General features: G+C 39.7%; 1 protein-coding gene across 12 annotated transcripts in view; it reads right to left on the bottom strand.

Moving 5' to 3' along the window:
* Positions 1-22,442, bottom strand: part of TESK2 (testis associated actin remodelling kinase 2) — a 174,474-nt gene that overhangs the window by 35,699 nt on the left and 116,333 nt on the right. For 10 of the 12 annotated variants that reach the window (XM_023590630.3, XM_071217478.1, XM_058303685.2 and 7 more), the window contains one exon: positions 15,774-15,822. In XM_023590630.3, coding sequence (XP_023446398.2) covers positions 15,774-15,822 — 49 coding nt within the window. Of the gene's footprint in view, positions 1-15,773; positions 15,823-15,907; positions 15,968-22,442 lie in introns of all 12 variants that reach the window. The other 2 variants (XM_071217481.1, XM_071217482.1) reach the window with 1 other exon arrangement.

Here is a 22,442-nt window from a genome sequence, read left to right as displayed (position 1 = left end):
GATTTTTGATGACTGATTCAATCTCTTTGCTAGTGATTGGTTTCTGAGTCCCTGAATTTCTTGTAAAGTCAATGCAGGTTGGCTGTGCATTTCTAGGAATTTGTCCATTTCATCTAGGTGGTCTAATTTGTTGGCATACAGCTTCTTATAATATGTTTTCATGATTTTTTAAATTTCTGTGGAGTCAATTGTAACACCCCCCTTTCATTTCTGATTTTATTTATTTGCATCTTCTCTCTTTTTTTGTTAGTCTTACTAAGGGTTTGCCAATTTTATTGATGTTTCTCAAAGAACAGCTTTTGGTTTTGTTGATTTTTCTCTATTATTTCATTGTTCTCAATTTCATTTATTTCTGCTCTAATCGTTGTTTTTTCTTCCTTTCTGCTTGCTTTGGGATTGGTTTGTTGTTCTTTTTCCAGTTTCTGCAATTGTTCAGTTAGATCTTTGATTTTAGCTCTTTCTTCTTCTTTAACACAGGCATTCAGGGCTATAAATTTCCCTCTCAGACTGCCTTCACTCTATCCCATAAGTTGTGTTCTCATTTTCACTGGTCTCAAAATATCTCTTGCAATTTCTTCTGTGACCTATTGATTGTTTAGGATTGTGCTGTTTAGCCTCCTTGTATTTGAAAGTTTTCTCCTTTCCTGTCTATTATTCATTTCTGGCTTCACTCCATTATGATCAGACAAGGTGCTTTGTATAATTTCAATCTTCTTAATTTTATTGAGAACTGTCTTGTGGCCCAACATGTGGTCTATCCTGGAGAAAGATCCATGAGCACTTGAGAAGACTGTATAACCTGCTGATCTGGGGTACAATGTTCTGTTTATATCTGTCAGGTCTAGCTTGTTTATCATACTGTTTAAGTTCTTGATTTCCTTTTTGATTTTTTGTCTAGTTGTTCTATTGATGTGAGTGGCATGCTGAAGTCTCCAACTATTAATATTATTGTAGAGACATCTATTTCACCTTTCAGTATTGCCAGAATTTGCCTCATGTATTTTGAAGGACTCTGGTTAGGTGCATAGATATTTATGACTATTATTTCCTCCTGGTAGATTGTCCCTTTTATTAATGTATAATGTTTTTCTGCATCTCTTTTCACATTTTTTGCATTTAAAGTCTGTTTTGTCTGATATAAGATAGCTACCCCTGCTCTTTTTCGGTTGCTGTTTGTGTGAAGTATTTTTTCCAACATTTTACTTTCAGTCTATTTGTATCTTGGGTCTAAGTTGAGTCTTCTGTAGACAGCATATGAATGGCTCATGTTTTCTTATCCATTCTGTCAGCCTATATCTTTTGATCGGGGAGTTTAAGCCATTAATTAACTCATTAATAACTTATTATTAATAATGAATAATTAATTGATTCGTTAATAAACTCGTTAATAGCATTAATGTTATTACTTACTTCAGCCATTTTGTCCTTTGGTTTTCACAAGTCATATCTTATTTTTGCCCATCTTTTTATCTTTTTGTTTACCCTTTCTGATAGTCTTCACTTCCACACTCTCCTCCAAGCCTCTCTCTCTCTCTTTCCTCTTTTCTTTTCTGGCTACAGAGCTGGATTCCTGTTTACAAACTCTCTTAGTTTCTGTTTATCTGTGAATATTTTAATTTCACCACCATATCTAAAGGACAGTTTTGCTGAACAATGAATTCTTGGCTGGGAATTTTTCTCTTTCAGTATTTTAATTATATCATACCACTGCCTTCTCACCTCCATGGTTTCTGAAGAGAAATCTGCACTAAGTCTTACTGGATGTCCCTTGTATATATTTTTTGCTTTTACCTTGCTGCTTTCAGAATTTTTCTCTTTATCTTTGGCATTCTGCATATTATGTGTCTTAGGGTATGTCTATTTGGATTTATTCTAATTGGAGTACACTGTATTTCCTGGACACCTATATTTATGTCTTTCAGGAGAGCTGGGAAATTTTAAGCCATTATTTTCTCAAATACTCTTTTTCCCCTTTTTTCTTCTCACCTCCTCTGGAAATCCAATAACATGTATATTGGTGTGCTTTTTGTTATCACTGAACTCTCAGAGCCCCTGTTCAACTTTTTTCATCCTTTTCTCTCTTCCGTTTCAGTTGTCCTTTCCTCTACTTTGCTGATTCTTTCTTCCATGATTTCAAATCTGTTGTTCTGTCCCTCTATTCTATTTTTTTTTAAAGATTTATTTATTTATTTATTTCTCTCTCCTCTCCCCACCCCTCCCCCCCGGTAGTTCTCTGTGTCTATTTGCTGTGTCTTCTTTGTCCACTTCTGTTGTTGTCAGTGGCACAGGAATCTGTGTTTCTTTTTGTTGAGTCATCTTGCTGTGTCAGTTCTCCGTGTGTGTGGTGCCATTCCTGGGCAGGTTGAACTTTCTTTCGCGCTGGGTGGCTCTCCCGCACTCCTTGAGCATGGGGCTTCCCTACGCAGGGGACATCCCTGCGTGGCAGGGCACTCCTTGCGCACATCAGCACTGCTCATGGGCCAGCTGCACACAGGTCAAGGAGGCCTGGGGTTTGAACCGCGGACCTCTCATGTGGTAGACGGATGCCCTAACCACTGGGCCAAGTCCGCCGCCTCTATTGTATTTTTAATCTCGCTTATTGTATCTGTCATTCTCAAAAGCTGTTATTTTATTTATCCAAAATTTCAAATTTTTCTTTGTGCTCATTCAGTGCCATTTTAATGTCTTTTATTTCTTTAGCCATCTCCATGATTTTATTTAGATTTGTATGAACCTCAATAATTAGCTGTTTCAAGTCCTGTGTCTCATCTGGAGCTGTGATTTGTTCCTTTGCCTAAGTCATATCTTCCTGTTTCTTTGGATGGCTTGTAATCTTTTGCTGGTATCTAGGCATCTGATTCTGATGATGAATTTACACTGATGTTCAGTTTCTCTTTTTGCCTAGGAATTTACTGTAAAATAGCTGTGGGCTACCACAATTCTTTAACTCTTGGCTCAACTTGTTCCAGATATTTAGGACTGCCCCTGTTTAACTGCTCAAACAAGGCCTAAGGACCAGTAATGGGGTGAAGACCAATTTCCAAAGGCCTTAAAGAGGGCTGAGGTAAACACACCTGCTTGACTCTTATTTATTTATTATTTTCCCTTTATCATGTGTTTTTCTGGTATTGTCAGCAGATGATGCTCTTTGGCAGACCTCTCAGCTCAGACTCCAGATGCTAGGGGGGGATGAATTCAGAGTAACTCCCCAGGTAGGTGGGCAGTAGAGAAGCAATGTCCTGAGGCCTAGCTAAGCCTTAACAAACTTTCTCAGAGGCTGTTATCCTTCTCTTGGATAGCCACACTCTCTCCTCCCTCTACCTCCTCAGCAACCAGCTCAGGGCAGGAGGGAGGATGTTTGAGAAGCAAATTATCTTTAGTTCCATTAGGGTTCTCAGTGCAAACAATACTGTGGCCTCATCTGGCCTGGAAGTGTATGACTCCTCAAATGCCGCAAACTAAGTGTGCTGGCTGAAATCTGAATTTGCTGTAGGCTATGTCCCTCCCTTTCCCCTTTCTTGGGGAAGAAGACTCCTCCAAACCCCTCGGTCTGCAGCCACCATACTCTACAGCCACTGCAGTCTGCAGACTGCTATTTGCTCCGTAGGTGGGGGGATGGGCACCCACTGCTCTTTTTGCAGCTCTACTCACTGGATTTTTCAGCTAGATGAGACTCTTTCTTTTGCCCCTCTCTCTTCTTGGTGGTGTCTCACCTTCCCTTGTGTCCTGAGCCCTGAGCAGCCCTCCAAACAATCTCTGCCTGCCCTCTAGCTATTTTTTCCTGGGAGAGAAATGATCCCTCTGCCTCTCTAATCCTTCATCTTCCAGGAAGTCTCCAAAATGGCCTCTTCACCATTCCCATCCTATACTTCCGACTGTCTCCCTGAACTCCATCAACAGCAACTCTATCTTTCAGGTATTCAGGACAACCACTTTAGTTATCCTTAACTTCTTTCCTCACACCCAACATTAAATTCCTCAGGAAGCCTTTTTTCTCTTTTGCAAAACAGATACAGAATCAACAGCTCCATTGCTACCACTCTGCTCCAAGTTATCACAGTGTCTCACATGGTTTATTTCAAGTCTCTTGTCTCCCTGCTTTGACCCTTGCCTCCCTTTTCAGCTATTCACCATGGACTAGCCAGGGTAAGTCTGTTAAAATGTAAGTCACATTATGCCATACCTCTGCTCAAAAACTCTCCAAAGACTTCCCAATTCAAGCTAACATCCTTATTTGTTTTTTTAAGATTTTTATTTTTTATTTATTTCTCTCCCCTTCTCTCCCTCCCCATTGTCTGCTCTCTGTGTCCATTCATTGTGTGTTCTTCTGTGTCCCCTCACATTCTTGTCAGTGTCACTGGGAATCTGTCTCTTTTTGTTGCATCATCTTGCTGCGTCAGCTCTCGGTGCATGTGGCGCCACTCCTGGGCAGGCTGCACTTTTTTCAAAGGGGGCAGCTCTCCTTGTGGGGCGCACTCCTTGCGCATGGGGCTCCCTTACATGGGGGACACCCCTGTGTGGCAGGGCACTCATTGCACGCATAAGCAATGCATGTGGGCCAGCTCACCACACGGGTCAGGAGACCCTGGGTTTGAACCCTGGACCTCCTATATGGTAGGCAGATGCTCTATCAATTGAGCCACATCCACTTCCCATTAACATCCTTATAACGTTCTATAAGACTATGTGATCTGGTCCATATTTCCTCTCTGACCTCATCTATTTCTATCTTCTTCATTCTCTCTGCTGCAGCTCCTTCCCACCTAAAAACACACACCTTGGAGTTCTTCAACCACAACAGGCACAGTTCTGCTCCCATGTCTTTGCCCTTGCTGTTTCTGCTGCCTAGAATACTCTTCCCCCAAATATCCACGTAGCTAGTTCTCTTATCTGAAGTTTTTGTTCCTTCTCCAAGACCTTTCCTATCCAAATATTTAAAATTGAAAACCCCTCCACTCCTTAAACCATATATATTACAATTTGTTTTCTTGTTTTATCTAACTCCTCTGCCCACTCCCTGCTGATTACAATGTAGATTCCATTAAGGTAGAGATTTTTATTTGTTCATTATAGTGTAGTTTCAGTACCTGGAATAATGCCTAACACAGAGCAGGAGCTCAGTGAATATTTTTTGAATGAATAAATAAGCTAGAAGCAAACAAGTAAGGAGAAATCTGCCTGAAGGATAAATTAAATAAACGAACACTTCTATTACTTGTGGATTAGAATGCCAACTTTAGAATCTTGTTTCTCAAATGTCATAGTAAATTACTAAAAATAAGAGCACAAAATATGTCCCACAATTTGGAGATTTTATTACTAGATGACTTAACCAAAAAAAAAAAAAAAAGAATTACTGTAGCAGTTTGTATAATTGATGAACTCCAAAAAGAAATATTGGATTGTACTTGTAATCTGATCTGTAACTGGGCATGATTGAGTTATGATGTGGGTGGGAACTCACAGATAAAAGGCATGGTGAAGAACAGAGTTGGGGAGATTTCTGATGTTAGAATTTGATGTTGAAGACCCGGGAAGTCAGCATGCAGAGGAAAGAAAAGCAAGCCCCAGGAACATAGGAACCCAAGAAGCCTGAACCCTCGCAGACATCGGCAGACATCTTGCTCCAAATAGACTTTGGTGAGGGAAGTAACTTATGCTTTATGGCCTGGTATCTATAAGCTCCTACCCCAAATAAATAGCCTTTATGAAAACCAACCAATTTCTGGTATTTTGCACCACCCCTTTGGCTGACTAATACAGAATTTGGTACCGAGGAGTGCGGAAGTGCTTTTGCAATTACCGAAATGCTGGAATGGTTTTATAAAAGGATAAGGGGTATTGTTTGGAGAAATTGTGAAATGCTTGATGGAAAAGGCCTAGATCGCTTTCAAGAGACTGTTGATAACAATAAGGATGCTAAAGAGACTTTTTATGATGCCTTAGAAGTAAAAGTTGAAACTATTATTGGAAACTGGAGGAAAGACAATCCATGTTTTAAAGTTACAGAGAACTTAGTAAGATTAACTCCTGGTGTTTTATGGAAGGCAGAATTTGAAAATGGCGAGCCTGGACATTTAGCTGAAGAAATTTCCAAAGTAAACCTGGAGAATGTGGCTTGGCTTCTGCTTGCAGCTTATAGCAAAATGCCAGATGAGAGAGATATGCTGAGGATGGACTGGCAGGCACAAAGAAAACAGAAACTGATTCTGGAAATTCCAAGGCTCTGAAGATCAAGCTCCCAGATGAAAGTGCCCCACTGGAGGACTTAACTAAACTTGGAACTTGTAAATCAGGATTGAAGATGCAGTTATGTCAGAAAGACTTGTGGAAAGTCTTACTGTCTGATGGCTTGGACCCCTGCTTCCCGCATGCTATACCAACAGACTTTTTGAGAGAGCTGTATGAAAAAAACCACTGTCAGCCTGGAATAAAAGGGACATGGAAAGCAGAGATTGAAAGAGAAAGAGCTTTAAGAGGAAAACCATGGAAGCTGAGATCTGGAATTAGGACATCACCTTGGGCCAAGAGAGGAACCCCACCCATGTGTACAGAGAGGGTGAGTTTGCCCCAGCAGTTGAAGAAGGTGGATGCTCCTACCCAATGTTCTGGGAGAGTTTTGCTGCCCCAGGGTACAGAGAGAGTGAAGCACATTCCCCAAGGATTAGGGCCATTAAGGCCAGCACCCCACAGGTCTGAGTGGGGTGGACCTGTCCCCCAAAGGTTAGGGAAGGCCAGGTGTTCAACTTGCTCTGAGAGGGTTGAGCCTATATGCCAAAAGTTAGGGGGAATGTTGTCTTCACATCACGGTACTAGGGGGTTAAGACTCTAACCCAAAGATTGGGTGAAGTGTGGCAACCACCTCAACACTCTTGGAGGGAGAGGTCTAGAGCTTGGTTGACACCTAGATGCTTGATGAGGGTGGAACCAAGAAAATGGCTGTTGGGCAAGCCAGTGGAAGGGGTGGGTCCCCATATGGCCCCAAGGAGAAGAAACCATCTTAAGAATGACTCTCAGACTTTGAAGTTGAATGGAGGATGCCCTGCATGTTTACTGAACTATAGAGGACCCATGACTCATGTTTTCCTTCCAATTTCTCCTTATTGTAATGAAAATGTTTATCCTATTCCTGTCCATTTGTATTGGAAGCAGATGAATTGTTCTATAAGTTTCAGAGGTCTATAGTAGACAGGGCTTTGCCCCAAGACAGAACTGTATTTCTTTAAATTGATTATGATTTGATTTAGTAGTTGCATTGTAACTGATTTAAGGCTTTTTTGAATATTGTAATGTCTTTTTGGAATTCAGAGGGTGGAGTGTAGCAGTTTGATATAATTGATGAATTCCAAAATGAAATACTGGATTATGCTTGTAAACTGATCTGTACCTGGGCATGATTGAGTTATGATTAGGGTGTTGCATCCCCACCCATTGGTGGGTGAGGACTCACAGATAAAAGGCATGGCAAAGAACAAAGTTGGGATTTCTGATGTTAGAATTTGACGCTGAAGACCCTGGAAGTCAGCACGCAGATGAAAGAAAAGCAAGCCCCAGGACCGTAGGAACCCAGGGAGCCTGAACTCTCACAGACGTTGGCAGCCATCTTGCTCCAAATAGACTTTGGTGAGGGAAGTAACTTATGCTTTATAGCCTGGTATCTGTAAGCTCCTACCCCAAATAAATACCCTTTATGAAAACCAACCAATTTCTGGTATTTTGAATCAGTACCCCTTTGGTTGACCAATGCAATTACCTCTTTCAAAAGTAAAGCAGATGCCAAAATGTATTTGTAGGAAGTTTTAGTTATTTTTGCAAGTTGAAATTTAAGTAAAATAAACAAGAAACTTATAATTGTGAAAAGACTTGATGTGACATTTCATACTATTTTTGATTTCCATTATTTTCCACTGGGTCTAATTCAGCTTTCCTAGAGTTGGGTCTACACTAGATAACTATAAACACATTCTATATGTGTACTATGAGCCCAATCACACAAGGCATTATTATAGGCCCTATTCAGAAGACAGAGTTTCATAAGACAATCTGGGATTTGACATAGCTTGGGAAGTAGAAATGAGAGAAGGGCACTCCAGGTCCTGGAAACACATGTGTTTGGGGATTACAGAACTAAACTGAATTTGAAATACTAGCAAAATAACCAAATGGAAAATGGGAAGTGACAAAAATAAAGAATAAGAACTACAATGAATGACAGCTATTAAAATGGAGAGGAATCTGAGAGTTAACAGCATGGGCTAACAGGTAGATATTTAAAAACGATAGTTTCTAAGGAAGGACACAATAGAAGTTTCTCATCATTCTAGTCACTAAACACTGAATTTATGAAAAATTCAGTGGATTAGAGGTGGTCATAGAGAGGTAGAGTCTAACTCCCCACCCACACCACCACTGTGCCTTGAATCAGAGTTGGTTTGACCAATAGAATGCAGCTTAAGTAATGTCCTGGAATTTCTGAGGGCTAGGTCACAAGAAGCCTTGCAGCTTTCACGTGTAACACTTGTCAATCATGCAAAAAGTCTAATTACCCTGAGATTTCCATGCTATGAGAAGTCCCAGCCACATAGAACCTAGAGAATGAAACACTATGTGAAGAAGGGCCAAAGAGCATCAAGGCACCAGATATGTGAATGAAGAAGCCATATTGGAAGTAGATCCTCTAGCCTAGCCACCCCAACTGACAGACATGGATCAGAGACCTAGCAAAACCCTTTCTGAATCCCTGAACCACAAAAGCAAGAGCAAAATAAAATGGTTGTTTTAATCCATTAAATTTTGGGGGAAGTTTATTATGCAGCAATAGATAATGGGAACAGGCTTATTTTTTATTCTGATTAGCCCAGGGCTAGCAGAGTGCCTAGCCCATAGGCAGTTCACTCAAAGTGTATGTACAAAACAAATCGCTTTTCCCTTGTAGCTTCTAATTTCCATCTTTGTCATTTTCCCTACTATCACCAATCATTTAGGAAGTCCTGAACCACAGAGGTAATCATTGTTAGTACCTCTGGTATATCCTCTACATTGCTTGGGGAGGCATTAGCTTCCCCAAAGCCACCCCAGGCAACTTCCCATCTGGTACAAGGCAAATAAGGCCAAGAGGACACTCTGTACTGGGCCACACAAAAGCAAGAAAAGAAGCAGGTATAGCTAATAGCAATATCACAGCACACTCAAGAAACTGGAGTCGAGGACTGGTTGCTCATTTTTATAAATAATGCAGGAGTTTGGTCATTGTACCCACAGAGTTTCCTTTCATTGTAAACTCTCTGATTATATAAGGCTTCTTATAAGTCTGACAAAGCCACCTCAGAAGCAAAACATATCACAAACCCATATAAACAATAAAGTCCAAAATAACTATTCTTTGATAAAGGAAGAAGGTGTATGGTTGGGTAAGAAGGGGGAGTGAAAGGAGTACAATGGCTACGTGACTACAAAACTCTCGGCTGCAGCCTGGAGAACTGATCCATTCCCTCATGAGCTAAAAGCATTTGTTTCAGTACCAAATATCTTCTTGACCGAGATACAGTTTTGGTGTATAGAGACAGAATTGCATCACCAGGCCAAGGAGTATTCTGCAATCACTGTGTTTATTATAGCTGAGTGGTTTTTACTGCCACAGTGGGGAAAAAAAGGAGGAATATTCCCTTGGCAGAAAAGGCAAGAAAGACCCCAAAATGTCCTACCCACTAAGCAATTCATATGCTGATTCCTTTTATCATAAAGTATTGTTCCTTGACTCCCATGCTCAACAATTCCATGCCCTACCCATTCCCCAAATCCCCACAATTTTCTAGGCACTAAGGGTTTTTGCACATTGAGGTTCCCCAAGCTGCATGATTGTGAGGATATCTCTGACTCTGCCTTTCTCAACAAGCTGAAAAAGAAAAGAGTTATGAGATGATGCCTAAACTGCCCAGAAGCAACTCTTTCTTTTCTTTTTCCTCTCTTTGCCTCCCACCTCCATCTTGGATGTGGAAATAAAAAACATAACAGTTAAATGGCTGGCAGCCACTTTCTGATCATGAATGACCGCCAGCCTTAGGATGAAGCTGACAACATAAAAGAGCAAAGAAATGGAAAGAGGTTGGGTCTCTGAATAACATCTTTTTACCTGCTGAATTAAGTCAATGCTGACCCTAATACATTGCTGGAATTCCAGTTATGTAAGTCCTATTGTTTAAAGCCATTTAGCTATTTTCTGTTACTTGCATCCAAACACATTCTATATATCCCAAAGTACATAAAAAGTCAGAATTAAATTTTACATATATTACACATGCTAAACACGTAACAGCTGGGGCTTAGCACTGCAGGGAAGACAAAAATGAATTATGAATAGCATGTAATATGAAAAAGGTATATAGGCTTTGAAGTCATATGAACCTGGATCCACATCCTGCTTTGGGGAAGTCACTTAATTTCTCCAAACTTTAGTTTTCTCAGCTATAAAATGGAAGAAATAGGACCTACTACACAGAGTTACGAGAGTTGAAGCTAATAGAAGTTATCAAGCATAGCACTAGGCCCATGGTGGGTATTTGATAACTAATAGTTACTACAGTTTTAAAACATGGGAGATAGTCTATACCTTCACATAGGGTAGAAAAGACAAATAATTATGATACACAGTCATCTACTGGTATATGAGAAACAAATGTTTATTGTTGTATGCCTTTGAGGTTTTTTTAAAATTTTCTATTTTTTATTATCTTTTCTTTTAAGATACATAGATCATACAAAATGTTACATTAAAAAATATAAGAGCTTTTGAGGTTTTGTGGTTGACTATTACACAGCAATACACAGAAAATAGAGTTATATTTTCTGTCTTTAAAAACCAATGACTTGGGGGGTGGACTTGGCCCAGTGGTTAGGGCGTCCATCTACCACATGGGAGGTCCACGGTTCAAACCCCGGGCCTCCTTGACCGGTGTGGAGCTGGCCCATGCGCAGTGCTGATGTGCGCAAGGAGTGCCGTGCTACACAGGGGTGTCCCCCATGTAGGGGAGCCTCACACGCAAGGAGTGCGCCCCTTAAGGAGAGCCACCCAACACAAAAGAAAGTGCAGCTGCCCAGGAATGGCACCAGCCACACGGAGAGTTGACACAACAAGATGACGCAACAAAAATAAACACAGATTCCTGTGCCGCTGACAACAACAGAAGCAGACAAAGAAGACGCAGCAAAATAGACACAGAGAACAGACAACCAGGGTGGGGGGAGGAGGGGAGAGAAATAAATAAATAAATAAATCTTTTAAAAAAAAATGACTTGGGAAGCGGACATGGCCCAATGGATAGGGCATCCGCCTACCACATGGGAGGTCTGCGGTTCAAACCCCGGGCCTCCTTGACCCGTGTGGAGCTGGCCCATGCATAGTGCTGATGCACTCAAGGAGAGCCGTGCCACGAAGGGGTGTCCCCCGCGTAGGGGAGCCCCATACGCAAGGAGCGCGCCCCATAAGGAGAGCTGCCCAGCACGAAAGAAAACGCAGCCTGCCCAAGAATGGCACCACACACATGGAGAACTGACACAAGATGACACAACAAAAAGAAACACAGATTCCCAGTGCCACTGATAAGGATAGAAGTGGTCACAGAAGAACATACAGTGAATGGACACAGAGAGCAGACAAGTGGGGGGGAAAGGGAGGAAGGGGAGAGAAATAAAAAATGCTGATACTAGACATTGTGTGTCCTGCTGTGGCCCACTGGGTGGACTGGGGGAGAGTGTGGACTACAATGTGGACCACTGTCCATGGGCTGCAGCAGTTCTCCAGAATGTATTTGCTGGGTGCAGTGGATGTGCCACAATGATGGAAGAGTTTGTTGATGTGGGAGGGGTAGCATGGGTGGGGGGTATATGGGGACCTCATATTTTTTAAACTTAAGAGTAATTTGTATTTCAATGCATAATGTTCAAAGAATATGACCTGTGAAAGTTCTTATTTTTGAAGTACACTTTCAACTTAAGAATGTTCCACAAACATTTAAAAAGAATGTGACAGTTACCAGACATTGTATGCCTTCCCATGGCCCACTGGGTGGAATGTGGGAGAGTGTGGGCTATGGTGTGGACCATTGACCATGGGGTACAGCGGTGCTCAGAGATGTATACACCAAATGCAATGAATGTCTCATGATGACTGAGGAGGTTGTTGCTATAGGGGGAGGAGTGGGGGGAGGGGGGTGGAGGGTATTTGGAGACCTCATATTTTTTTAATATAACGTTTAAAAGAAAATAAACAAGGAAAAAAAAATCTAAAAAACAAACAAACAAACAAAAACCAATGACTTGGGAAGCGGATTTGGCCCAACGGATAGGGTGTCTGCCTACCAATTGAGAGGTCCAAGGTTCAAACCCAGGGTCTCCTGACCCGTGTGATGGGCTGGCCCACGCGCAGTGCTGACGTGTGCAAGGAGTGCCGTGCCACGCAGGGGTGTCCCCCGCGTAGGAGAGCCCCATGCGCAAGGAGTGCACCCCGTAAGGAGAGACGCCTAGCACGAAAAAAGTGCAGCCTGCGCAGGAGTGGCACCGCACACACAGAGAGCTGATGCAACAAAATGAGACACAGATTCCAAGTGCCGCTGACAAGAATACAAGCGGGCACAGAAGAACACACAGCGAATGGCACAGAAAGCAGACAACTGGAGGTGGGAGGGAAGAGGAGAGAAATTGAAAAAAAAAAAAAGAGAGACTAAAATAAATAAATAAATAAATAAATAAATAACCCAATGACTCCCACTTCCCTGATACTCTTGACTAAATGAGAGACAAGGCCAGTTCTTGTCTTTTGAGTGAAAGACGTACGTATAGAGAATTGCTAACCAATACAATATGGATTCTTCAAATTCAGCTCATTAAACTTAAAAGGTTCCATCTGATCTCTTATCAAACTGTCATTTTTAAAAATAATAATTTGTTTAAAGATAAGTCTAAAGTCTATCTTTACTAAAGGTAGTTAATGAGGAAAAAAATAAAACCCTTAAATGTTTTTTTTGTTCCAAGTCAATTAATGTCTACAAATTACAATGAAGATTCATGGAAGTAATTTCAAGTCCCAAAACGTCTAGATCACTTTTGGATATGAGAAACATCCTTCCTAATAATGTCAACACTTTATAGGCATAAGAGCTATGCTTGACTGTTGTGGTTATTAAATAAATATGAGCCGAAGTAAAGAATGGTGCTTACACTACTTACTGTGGAGGGCAAGCATTCCACCAAACAAGAAATATTTACTGAATATCACTCAAGTTCAAGCACTGTGCTAAATGTTATTAATAATTTATTTTTATCATCCTTAGTGATACCAATAGCTGTGCTGCCAAATAAAATTGTAAGGCAATGAAACCTAGACGTCTCCAGAGACCTGTGACATCATGGCCTTTGTTGACCCTCTTCTGAAAACAACCAAGAGTATTTGGGTCTTTGGCTTCACAGCTATCAGTCTATGAACATCATAATAAAAATTACTAGTATCATAGGTTTACGTCAATATCTCATGATTCAGGAAAGACTAGCAATACACATTATTTCACACAGCACACAATATATGTCTTATATGGTTATTCCACAAGCTTGCAAGGTAAATTAGCTTGCAAGTTAGTAAGCAACAGAAGATATTATTTGAATACAACATGGGCAAGAGAATTCCGCATCATTTCTGCCATTCTCATTACACTTCACTTTTAAATTTAGGATATGATCAAATTTGGGATATGATCACAGATTTTAAAGCATGTTCTTCTCTGTCAGCAAAACCAACATATAAGTCCTTCCAATGAACTCACATTTCAGAGAAGAACCATATAAAGAGGGACTGTAACCAATACTTATACAATTGTTAGTGCTCTAGTGGATATAAGGCCTAAGAGATTGAAAGACTGTCTTTGAGGAATTTATACATTTGCTTCTAAGAAAGGAAATATATAGAAAATGTTTCTTGATCTGGGGTGCCGGTTATGGGTATGTCCATTTGTAAAAATTTAGTAAGCTGTATACACTTGTCATATCTATACTTCTGTGCTATGTTATACTTCAATAAAAAAGATGTTTTTTTAAAAATTTAATGGCACTAACAGCAGTATAGGACTAAGTACCAAAAGAAAAATACTGACAAGTATTTCAGAGGAGGAACTGATCATTGTTAATAATAAAATCTATAATAATTAACACATATTAAGCAATTACTATATGCCAGGCACTGTGCTAAGCATTTTATATTTCATTCTCACCACATCCCTGTGAGGTCACCAACCATTCTATCAATAGCATTTGCCATAGTTAATCACTTCCTCATCCCTGAAAACTCCTTCCTTTTCATTCCAGGCCAACATGCTCTTCTGGTTTTCTTAAGACCTCACTAGCTACTCCTTGTCAATCCACCCTTCTCCCCAGACTTTTAACATTAGAGCCAGAGTTCAACTCTCTCTTTCCTTTTTTTTTTCTTTCTTTAATTTTTTAAATTAATAGATCACAAGGAAAGCTCTTTTCTATCTATACTCCCCTGGTGATGTCACCTAGGTTCATGCCTTTAAATATCGTCTATGTACTGAAGTGTTCCAAGTTTCTATCTCTATTGTACTCTCGTACATTCATTTATCTACTCAATATTTTCACTGTATATCTACCACACAACTCAAACTCAAACTCTAAAACTAAACTTCTTATCTCTACCTTCCCAAACCTGCTCTCCCTCACAAAACATTTAATCCTTACAATCCTGGGACAAGTACAACTATTATTCCCATTTTACAGATGAAAACCGAGAGATTCAGACCTAGGCAAACAGACTTCACAGCTCGTGCTCTTAACCTCCTCATTATTCTACCTTCTTTGGCCTTCCATGTATGGGGCAGTATGTAGTGACACACATTCCACATTCTAGTGCTTTCAGTAACTGATAAAATAGAGAGTAATGCACATGGGATCCTTCTTCATAAGATAATAAGGACTATTACCAGGTATCAAGCCAACAGGAAACCAACGCTCTTGCAAATTCTGTTAAACAACTTTCCTTCCTAAATTTCTTCATACTTCAGTACTTCTCAAGGAGGAAGTTGAAAACATTCTAGAACATGGATGCTCAGATCTAAATGCTCATCAGAATAATCTGGGGAGCTTTTAAGAATACAGATGGGTCCTATTCAGATCTGCTAACCTAGGAGAAGGTTCCAAGAATCTGTGTTTCTACGATGCACCAAAGCAAATTCTGAGGCCAATAACATAGTAACTGAATTTGGGACACCTTTGTTCTAGACAGAGTTCTCTAGTCCTCAGAAGACAAATAACGACTATCATGTTTTTATCTGCCTAGCAGAGACTGAAAATGAAATGGGAACAGGGATGTAAACTGATTCCAATGAGTAAGAAGACCAATCATGAAACCAAAGCAGCAATGGTAAGATTCTAGATTAGGACTCCTAACAGGTCTGGGAATATGTTGCTATGAGACTGCTTGCAGTCAAGAGAGCCCATCCTCTGGCATTAGAGGGTATCATCCAGGCAGCAAGAACTAATATGCCTGAGCATTCATTCTCAGAGTACTCAGCAGATATTATGAGGGATCTAAGGGTATTAGGAGTTTTGGCCATTGTCCCCAGGCAAAAGGAGAAAGCATTGTTAAGAATGCTATTTTTGCATAAACACAAATACACATACATTTTGATTACATAGGCAAGTAACAATTACTGTGAAACCAAAAATGCTGAAATTAAGCAGTCATTTCAACACACTTATTAAATTCTTACCTCTGTAAGTGCATGCAACTGTCCTTGATGTACACACACCCCCATGAACCTATAAAACAAAGTAACTTTTTAAAAAAACAAATACCATATCAAGAAACTAGTTCAGTAACCCACACATTAGAAACAAGTCATACTTAGATGGCTCTCTGGGTTTCTGTACAACCTTGTAGCCTCTCAGCATTTCCATTTCATGTCTGGATGGTAGAAGAGGGAAGATAGTAAGCCGTAAAAATAGTGTGGTATAATGGAAAAAGCACTAAACCAGAAGTAAGGAAACGTGATGCTGGTTTTAGCTCTACTACTACCATGCTCACCAACACCATCCCCCCAAAAAAAGTCACTAACCCTTTTTGGGGCTTAGTTTCCTTACCTACAAAGTGGGTTGGACTACCCAATCTCAAAGTCTGTAATTGACAAAACAACAAGATGAAAAACTATTTTTTTTCTCAAAGACAAAGGACTACATTCCTTAATATACAAAGAACTCTTCCATTTATTTAATTAAAAAATCCAATAGAAAAATGAACAAAAGATATCTACATAGTTCAAAAAAAAAGTATAAATGACCAAGAAAAATATTAAAATACGCTTAAATTCACTTATAATTTAAGAAATGCATATTAAAACAAGGAGGTACCACTTTTTAAATCTATCACTATCAAATGAATAAAGACTAAGAAGACCGATAATATTTGGTGTTGCCCAGAATGTAAGGAAACAGGAATTTACATACACTGCTTACTTAATGGTACAACTTTTTCAAAGGATAGTTGATTTTATCTAGCAAAACCTTTCATTGACCTAACAATTTCACTTCTAGGAATTTATCTTACAAATATACCCAATTCAGGTGAGCAAAATAGATGTAAATGGACATCTACTACAACTGTGTCTATGAACCTAAATACCCACCAATAAAAGACTGATTAAATATTTACGGTACATTCATATATTGGCACATTCTATAGCCATTAAAAAGAATAAAGTGGATCTTTATGCACTGATATGGGAAAATATCCAAAACACACTGGTAAATGAAAATAATAAGCTGCAAAACAATATAGCATGATCTACTAGATATTAACAGAAAATATCTAGAAGCATTACTGGTAAGTAGTACTGAGGGGGCAAAGAGAGACTTTTATTTTTTAGTTCACATAATTCTGTTATACTCAGAGTTGTTTCAACCAACAGGTTATGTTGGTATATAAAAAAATAATTTAAAAATAAAAGCCATAAATCAATGATTATGACTGATGGTGATCATAAAGTAGGGGAAGGTAAATGTCACAAAGTCAGTGACAACAGGGGCTTGGGTTGCCAAGAAGGAAGTCTCATTAACCATATCCAAATCCCAAGTAAGTTCTAGTTTGGAAGGGCAAAAAAAGGGGGAAGAGACTGACTATAACAGAAAGTACAAGGCACAGCAGGAGCTGTGCTGGAAAGGCCACATGTTCCGTGAAGGCAGAGTCCATGTCATATTCTCCTCTATGTTCATAGCACCTAAAGGTGCCTAACAAATGGTTTGCACAGTTAGTAAATGATTGCTGAGTGAAAGGGAACTGAGTGAGCAAGAACACCTAATCAGCTGTAATATCACAGCAGAGTTTTAAAACATGCTGCTTCAACCAAAAATACTAATGTGAAATTTCAGAGTTTCTCCAAGGAGTGATTTGTGGACACTCTGGTTTTCTGTAAATTCATCCAGTGGCTTGGTGGGAACCTGACAAAGGAAAGAACATGAGGAAAGATCTAAGACTGCAGCTCTAGGGATTAGTTGAAAATAATCTCTGCCCTGAGAAGAGGTGGGAAATGGAATAGTAGAGTAGTTAAAGGGGCTCTGATGTTAGAGGCCTGGGGTCAAATCCCACCTGCACTCTTTACTAGGTAAGCATTTGATTCTCTATCTGTAGTATCCACATCATGAAGCTGTTAGAAGGACTACACAAAATAATGAATGTTAAGTACAAACACAGTGCCTTGTACATAATAAGAGTTCAAAAAATGTAATCAATTATCATAATTATAATCATTATTATTATTGGAAAGAACTTATAAGTACATCAGGTAAGAATCAAATTTGTTCACAAGTATCTGAGCAGAACCTGTTTCCTATATGCCCATTATCCTCTCCATTCTCCAACCCTCTGCCCACCCCTACTCCCTTCTTTGTAAAAGTGGAACATTTGACTTCATTTGTCTATCAGTTTCTTCATTATGAAACTCACTACCTAATGTGGAAGAGACTGAGGGAACATGAGGCAGGTAAAAGTCTAAAAAAAAAAATGAACATAAATAACACAAAGTGCTAAAGGCCTGAATTTGGGATAATGAAGCTATTTCTGGCTAGCAGGACACAGTACCTATAATCTCTCTAGAAAGAACATATGAGACTTTCAGTCAATGTCAGAAACTTTAATTGGGTAAAAGAAAGGAGATTGTTCTGGAGCAGAAGAAATACAGGCACAATGAATTGGAGGAGACAATCCGGGGGAGTTGCATTTGTACAAGTATCTTTAGAATAGTTCATTCTTCTCTAAGCGTTTGCACAACTCCCCAATCACTGAAATTATGAGTATGACACTCATTTATTAAACAATCATTTATTGAATGCCTACTAGGTGCAAGGCAGTAAGGATCCAGAAGTGAATAAAACAAAATCCCTGCCCTCAAAGAACTTCTATGCCAGGGGTCATTCTATTGGAATAAGATTATAATAAAAAGAGAGGTAGGTATTTTGCAGAAAGTGGTTAAATTGTATGCATAAACTGCTATAGAAAGCCAGTCTTTTACAGAAGGATGCTTCTCTGAGATTAAATGGTATCCCTGCCTAGGGATAGTGCCATCATACCAACATAGCCAAAAAAAAAAAAAAAAAAAAGGAGGTAAAGTGAAATATGAAAGCTTTATTTCCATTTTCACTAAGGGTTTCCAAACTATGATGGGGCACCAACAGAGGTTGACAAACCACAGCCTGCTACCTGTTTTTTTTTTTTTTCCCCTTAAGCTTTTTATTTTGAAATAATTTCAACCTTATAGGATAGTTACAAAAATAATATAAAATTTCATATAGAGAACTTGAACATACCATCCCCAAGATACCCAGATCCACTTATTTTAATTTTGCCACATTTGCTGTATAATAATTCTATCTATCCATCTAGCTTTCTATTTTCTAAACATTTGAGAGTAAGCTGTATACATGACACTCCCTGAACACATAATATTTCCATGCTACTACATGGTTCAATAAATAAAATTTTATTGGAAATAGCTATGGTATTGTCTATGGCTGCTTTTGTGCTAGATGGCAGAGTTGAATAGTTGTGAGAGACCATATGGCCTACAAAATTGGAAATATTTACTATTTAGACCTTTATAGGAAAAACCTGATGAACCCTGTGCTACACAAAGCACAGGGCTATACCCACTTCCATTGGGGGCCGAGGGCATAAATCATCTGATGTATATGCAAGAGTTTTTCAAGGGTATATACCCATAAGTAGGATTGGCAGTTATATAGGTTTTGTGCCTTTTCAACTCTAGTTTGCCAAGCTGTGTTCCAATGCTGTTATGCCAACATGCACTCCCACCAGACGTGGGACAATTCCTGTTGGGTCTCAGGATCTGAATCATTGAGGCCCATAGCTACATTCCAGGTCTCCAAGAATCAGAGTAATTACCTAATTTTATAAATCTCAATTTTCTCATCTGCAAAAATGGACATGAAAATAACATACCATAAGCATTGTGCCTAGCACAGGGTCTAGCCTGTGCTCAAATAAAGGTAGTTTTTATTTTATCATTATTAAGAATTCTAAATTGTTATCCTTTTACATGACTAAAACACAAAGTATGCCATTCCCTTCTTTACAACCCTTCAATGGCTCCCTCTTGACTAAAGAATAGTATCAAAACTCCTTAACACAGCATTTAAAATTCTCTATGATCTGCTCCAACTTACATTTGGAACTTCACATTTTCCCATAACATCATTCTTCACCCATCTCTCCCTTTCCTCTGGCTCTTCCAGAGTTTAAAGATGTTTAAATTCCACCGTCCATCCTGAAAATCTCTTCCCTTGCCCTTCTCCCTAAAATATGACTGTATCTCACTCTTTTCATGTCACCAAACTTTAAGAATAGGTTACATTCATTTCTAAATCAATATACTCTACTTTCTGCTCACATCACTCTCTTGTAACTTTCCTCACTGCAGAACAGTCTTATTTATCTCTTCATTTCTAGTACTTAGCATAGTATCTGGCACACAGTAAGCTCTCAGTAAAGATTTACTGAATGGCATGAATGATTTTTATGACATGGAAACTTGGTTCAAGCTCCTTTCTGAGTTGGAATATTTTTCTCTACTTATTGAAAATTATCCTTCCAGAGTCAGCTACAATTTTACCTTCTCTATAAAGCTCTCCTGGATCTACTCATTTGGAATTAATCCCTTTTACTCTGTCTCCCACAGTACTATTAGCACTTTTCACACTCTTTTGAATAACTGCTAATTAGCATTAAGCGAAAAGGTCCATGGTCTGGAGGCAGACTGCTTGGATTGGAATCTTGGCTCTGCCATTTACTGATGACTAATCTCTGTTTCAGTTTCTTCACTTGCAAAATGGGATTAATACCATCTAACCTCCTATTGTTATTGTGTTGATGAAATGAGATAATTTAGCACTAGAAAATGTTAGCTATTGTTCTTTAAACATTTCTGACTCCTTCTCCATACTAGAAAGTAAGGGTTTTTTTTTTTTGGCTGGGGAATGAACCCGGGACCTCATATGTGGGAAGCGAGTGTTCAACCACTGAGCTACACCAGCTCCCCTGAGTTGTTTTTTTCATTTGTTTGTTGTTTGTTTTTAGAAGGTACCTGGAATTGAACCCAAAACCTCGTATGTGGGAAGGTGTTCCACCACGTGAGCTACATCCACTCCCTTGAGTAAGGGTTTTTTTTAATAGATTTTTTATTTATCCCCCCCCACCACCAGTTGTCTGCTTTCTGTGTCCATTCGCTTTGTGATCTTCTGTGTCCGCTTGTATTCTTGTCAGCAGCACCCGGAATCCATATCTTGTGTTGTTGCGTCATCTTGTTGCGTCAGCTCTCGGTGTGTGCAGTGCCATCCCTGGGCGTGCTGCACTTTTTATTCACGCTGGGTGGCTCTCCTTACAGGGTGCACTCCTTGTACACGGGGCTCCCCTACGCAGGGCACACCCCTGTGTGGCACGGCAAGGAGTGCGTATCAACACTGAGCATGGGCCAGCTCATCACACGGGTCAGGAGGCCCTGGGGTTTGAACCTTGGACCTTGCTTGTGGTAGGCAGAGGCCCTGTCAATGGGGCCAAATCCACTTTCCACTGAGTAAGGTTTTTGACAATATAACTTGTCGTATTTGTTTCTATAACTACAGTATCTGACAATGTTTGCACATAAGCTACTAAACAAACATTTATTGATTGAAGAAACAATAATCACCAAACTAGCCTCACAATATAAACTTGTTTCATAAGTAGGAACATTTAGAGAAAGGTACAAAGCTGAAAAGCCACGAAGTATCTGATGCAATTTAATCAAATCTTTTTAAAGAAGACAAGTAATAACATTCCACTAGCAAAACAATGACTATATCCTAAAGTAATGGGTCATCTAGAAGCTTGAAAAGCCTGGCCTGAGTGCGATACACTCTTTTTTAAAATTAATTAATTAAATTATTTATTTAAATTGTATGCTTTTGAAAATACACAGATCACAAAAAATGTTACATTAAAAAATATAAGAGTTTCCCATATACCCCACCCCACTCCTCCCATATCAACAACATCTAATCCCTGAGGCACATTCATTGCATTTGGTGAATACATTTTGGAGCACTGCTGCACCGCATGGATAATAGTTTACATTGCAGTTTACACTCTCCCCCAGTCCATTCAGTGGGTTATGGCAGGATATATAATGAATTAGAGTGGACTTACTGATATTCTACTATAGAACTATTGTGACTAGTAATGGAAGAAGTTGTAGCATTGATGTGGAGAAAGTGGCCCACGGTAGTTGCTGAGGGCAGGGAAAAGGAAGAAGAGATGTGATGTGAGGGCATTTTTGGGACTGGGAGTTGTCCGAAATGATATTGTAGATGACACAATCTTGCTTTCCTTTCCCAGCACCCCACCCAGTGTGGGAAACAAAGCCATGTTGTTTCCATGGAAGCAAGTTACTTCCTTGACCACTGAGTCAAACTGTCCCTTGTGATTATCGGTGTGGATCACAATCTTGGCAGGGAAAGCACACCTGCAGGCAGAACAATAACATATAGAACAGAACGACCTGAGTAACAAGATTTGTGAGTACAGTTACTGATTTTTATAATAATAGTTCCAGTAAAGTTTGTTGGTGTTCATCAATCACTAGTTAATATAGAATGAGGTAAGGGTAATAGGTAACTTGATTTTGTGCTGAATGTCACGTATGTTAGGGGTATATATACTACCCCCTCGACTCAATAAAGTTGTCTGATGAGCTTGAGAAATCAATGCTCTCAGATCCCCTGAACCCAATCTTTCTTTGTCTTTCATTCCCGATACCTCGGGTCACCGACCAAGACTCCGACAGGTGGCGCCCAGACGTGGGGCCCGAGGCAGAGGATTCATCAAGACACGGCAG

The sequence above is a fragment of the Dasypus novemcinctus genome, chromosome 9 (assembly GCF_030445035.2).
Source record: "Dasypus novemcinctus isolate mDasNov1 chromosome 9, mDasNov1.1.hap2, whole genome shotgun sequence".
NCBI classification, from domain to species: domain Eukaryota; kingdom Metazoa; phylum Chordata; class Mammalia; order Cingulata; family Dasypodidae; genus Dasypus; species Dasypus novemcinctus.
The sequence above is the reverse complement of the archived record's forward strand: the minus strand, read 5'-3'. Positions and strand labels throughout refer to the sequence as shown.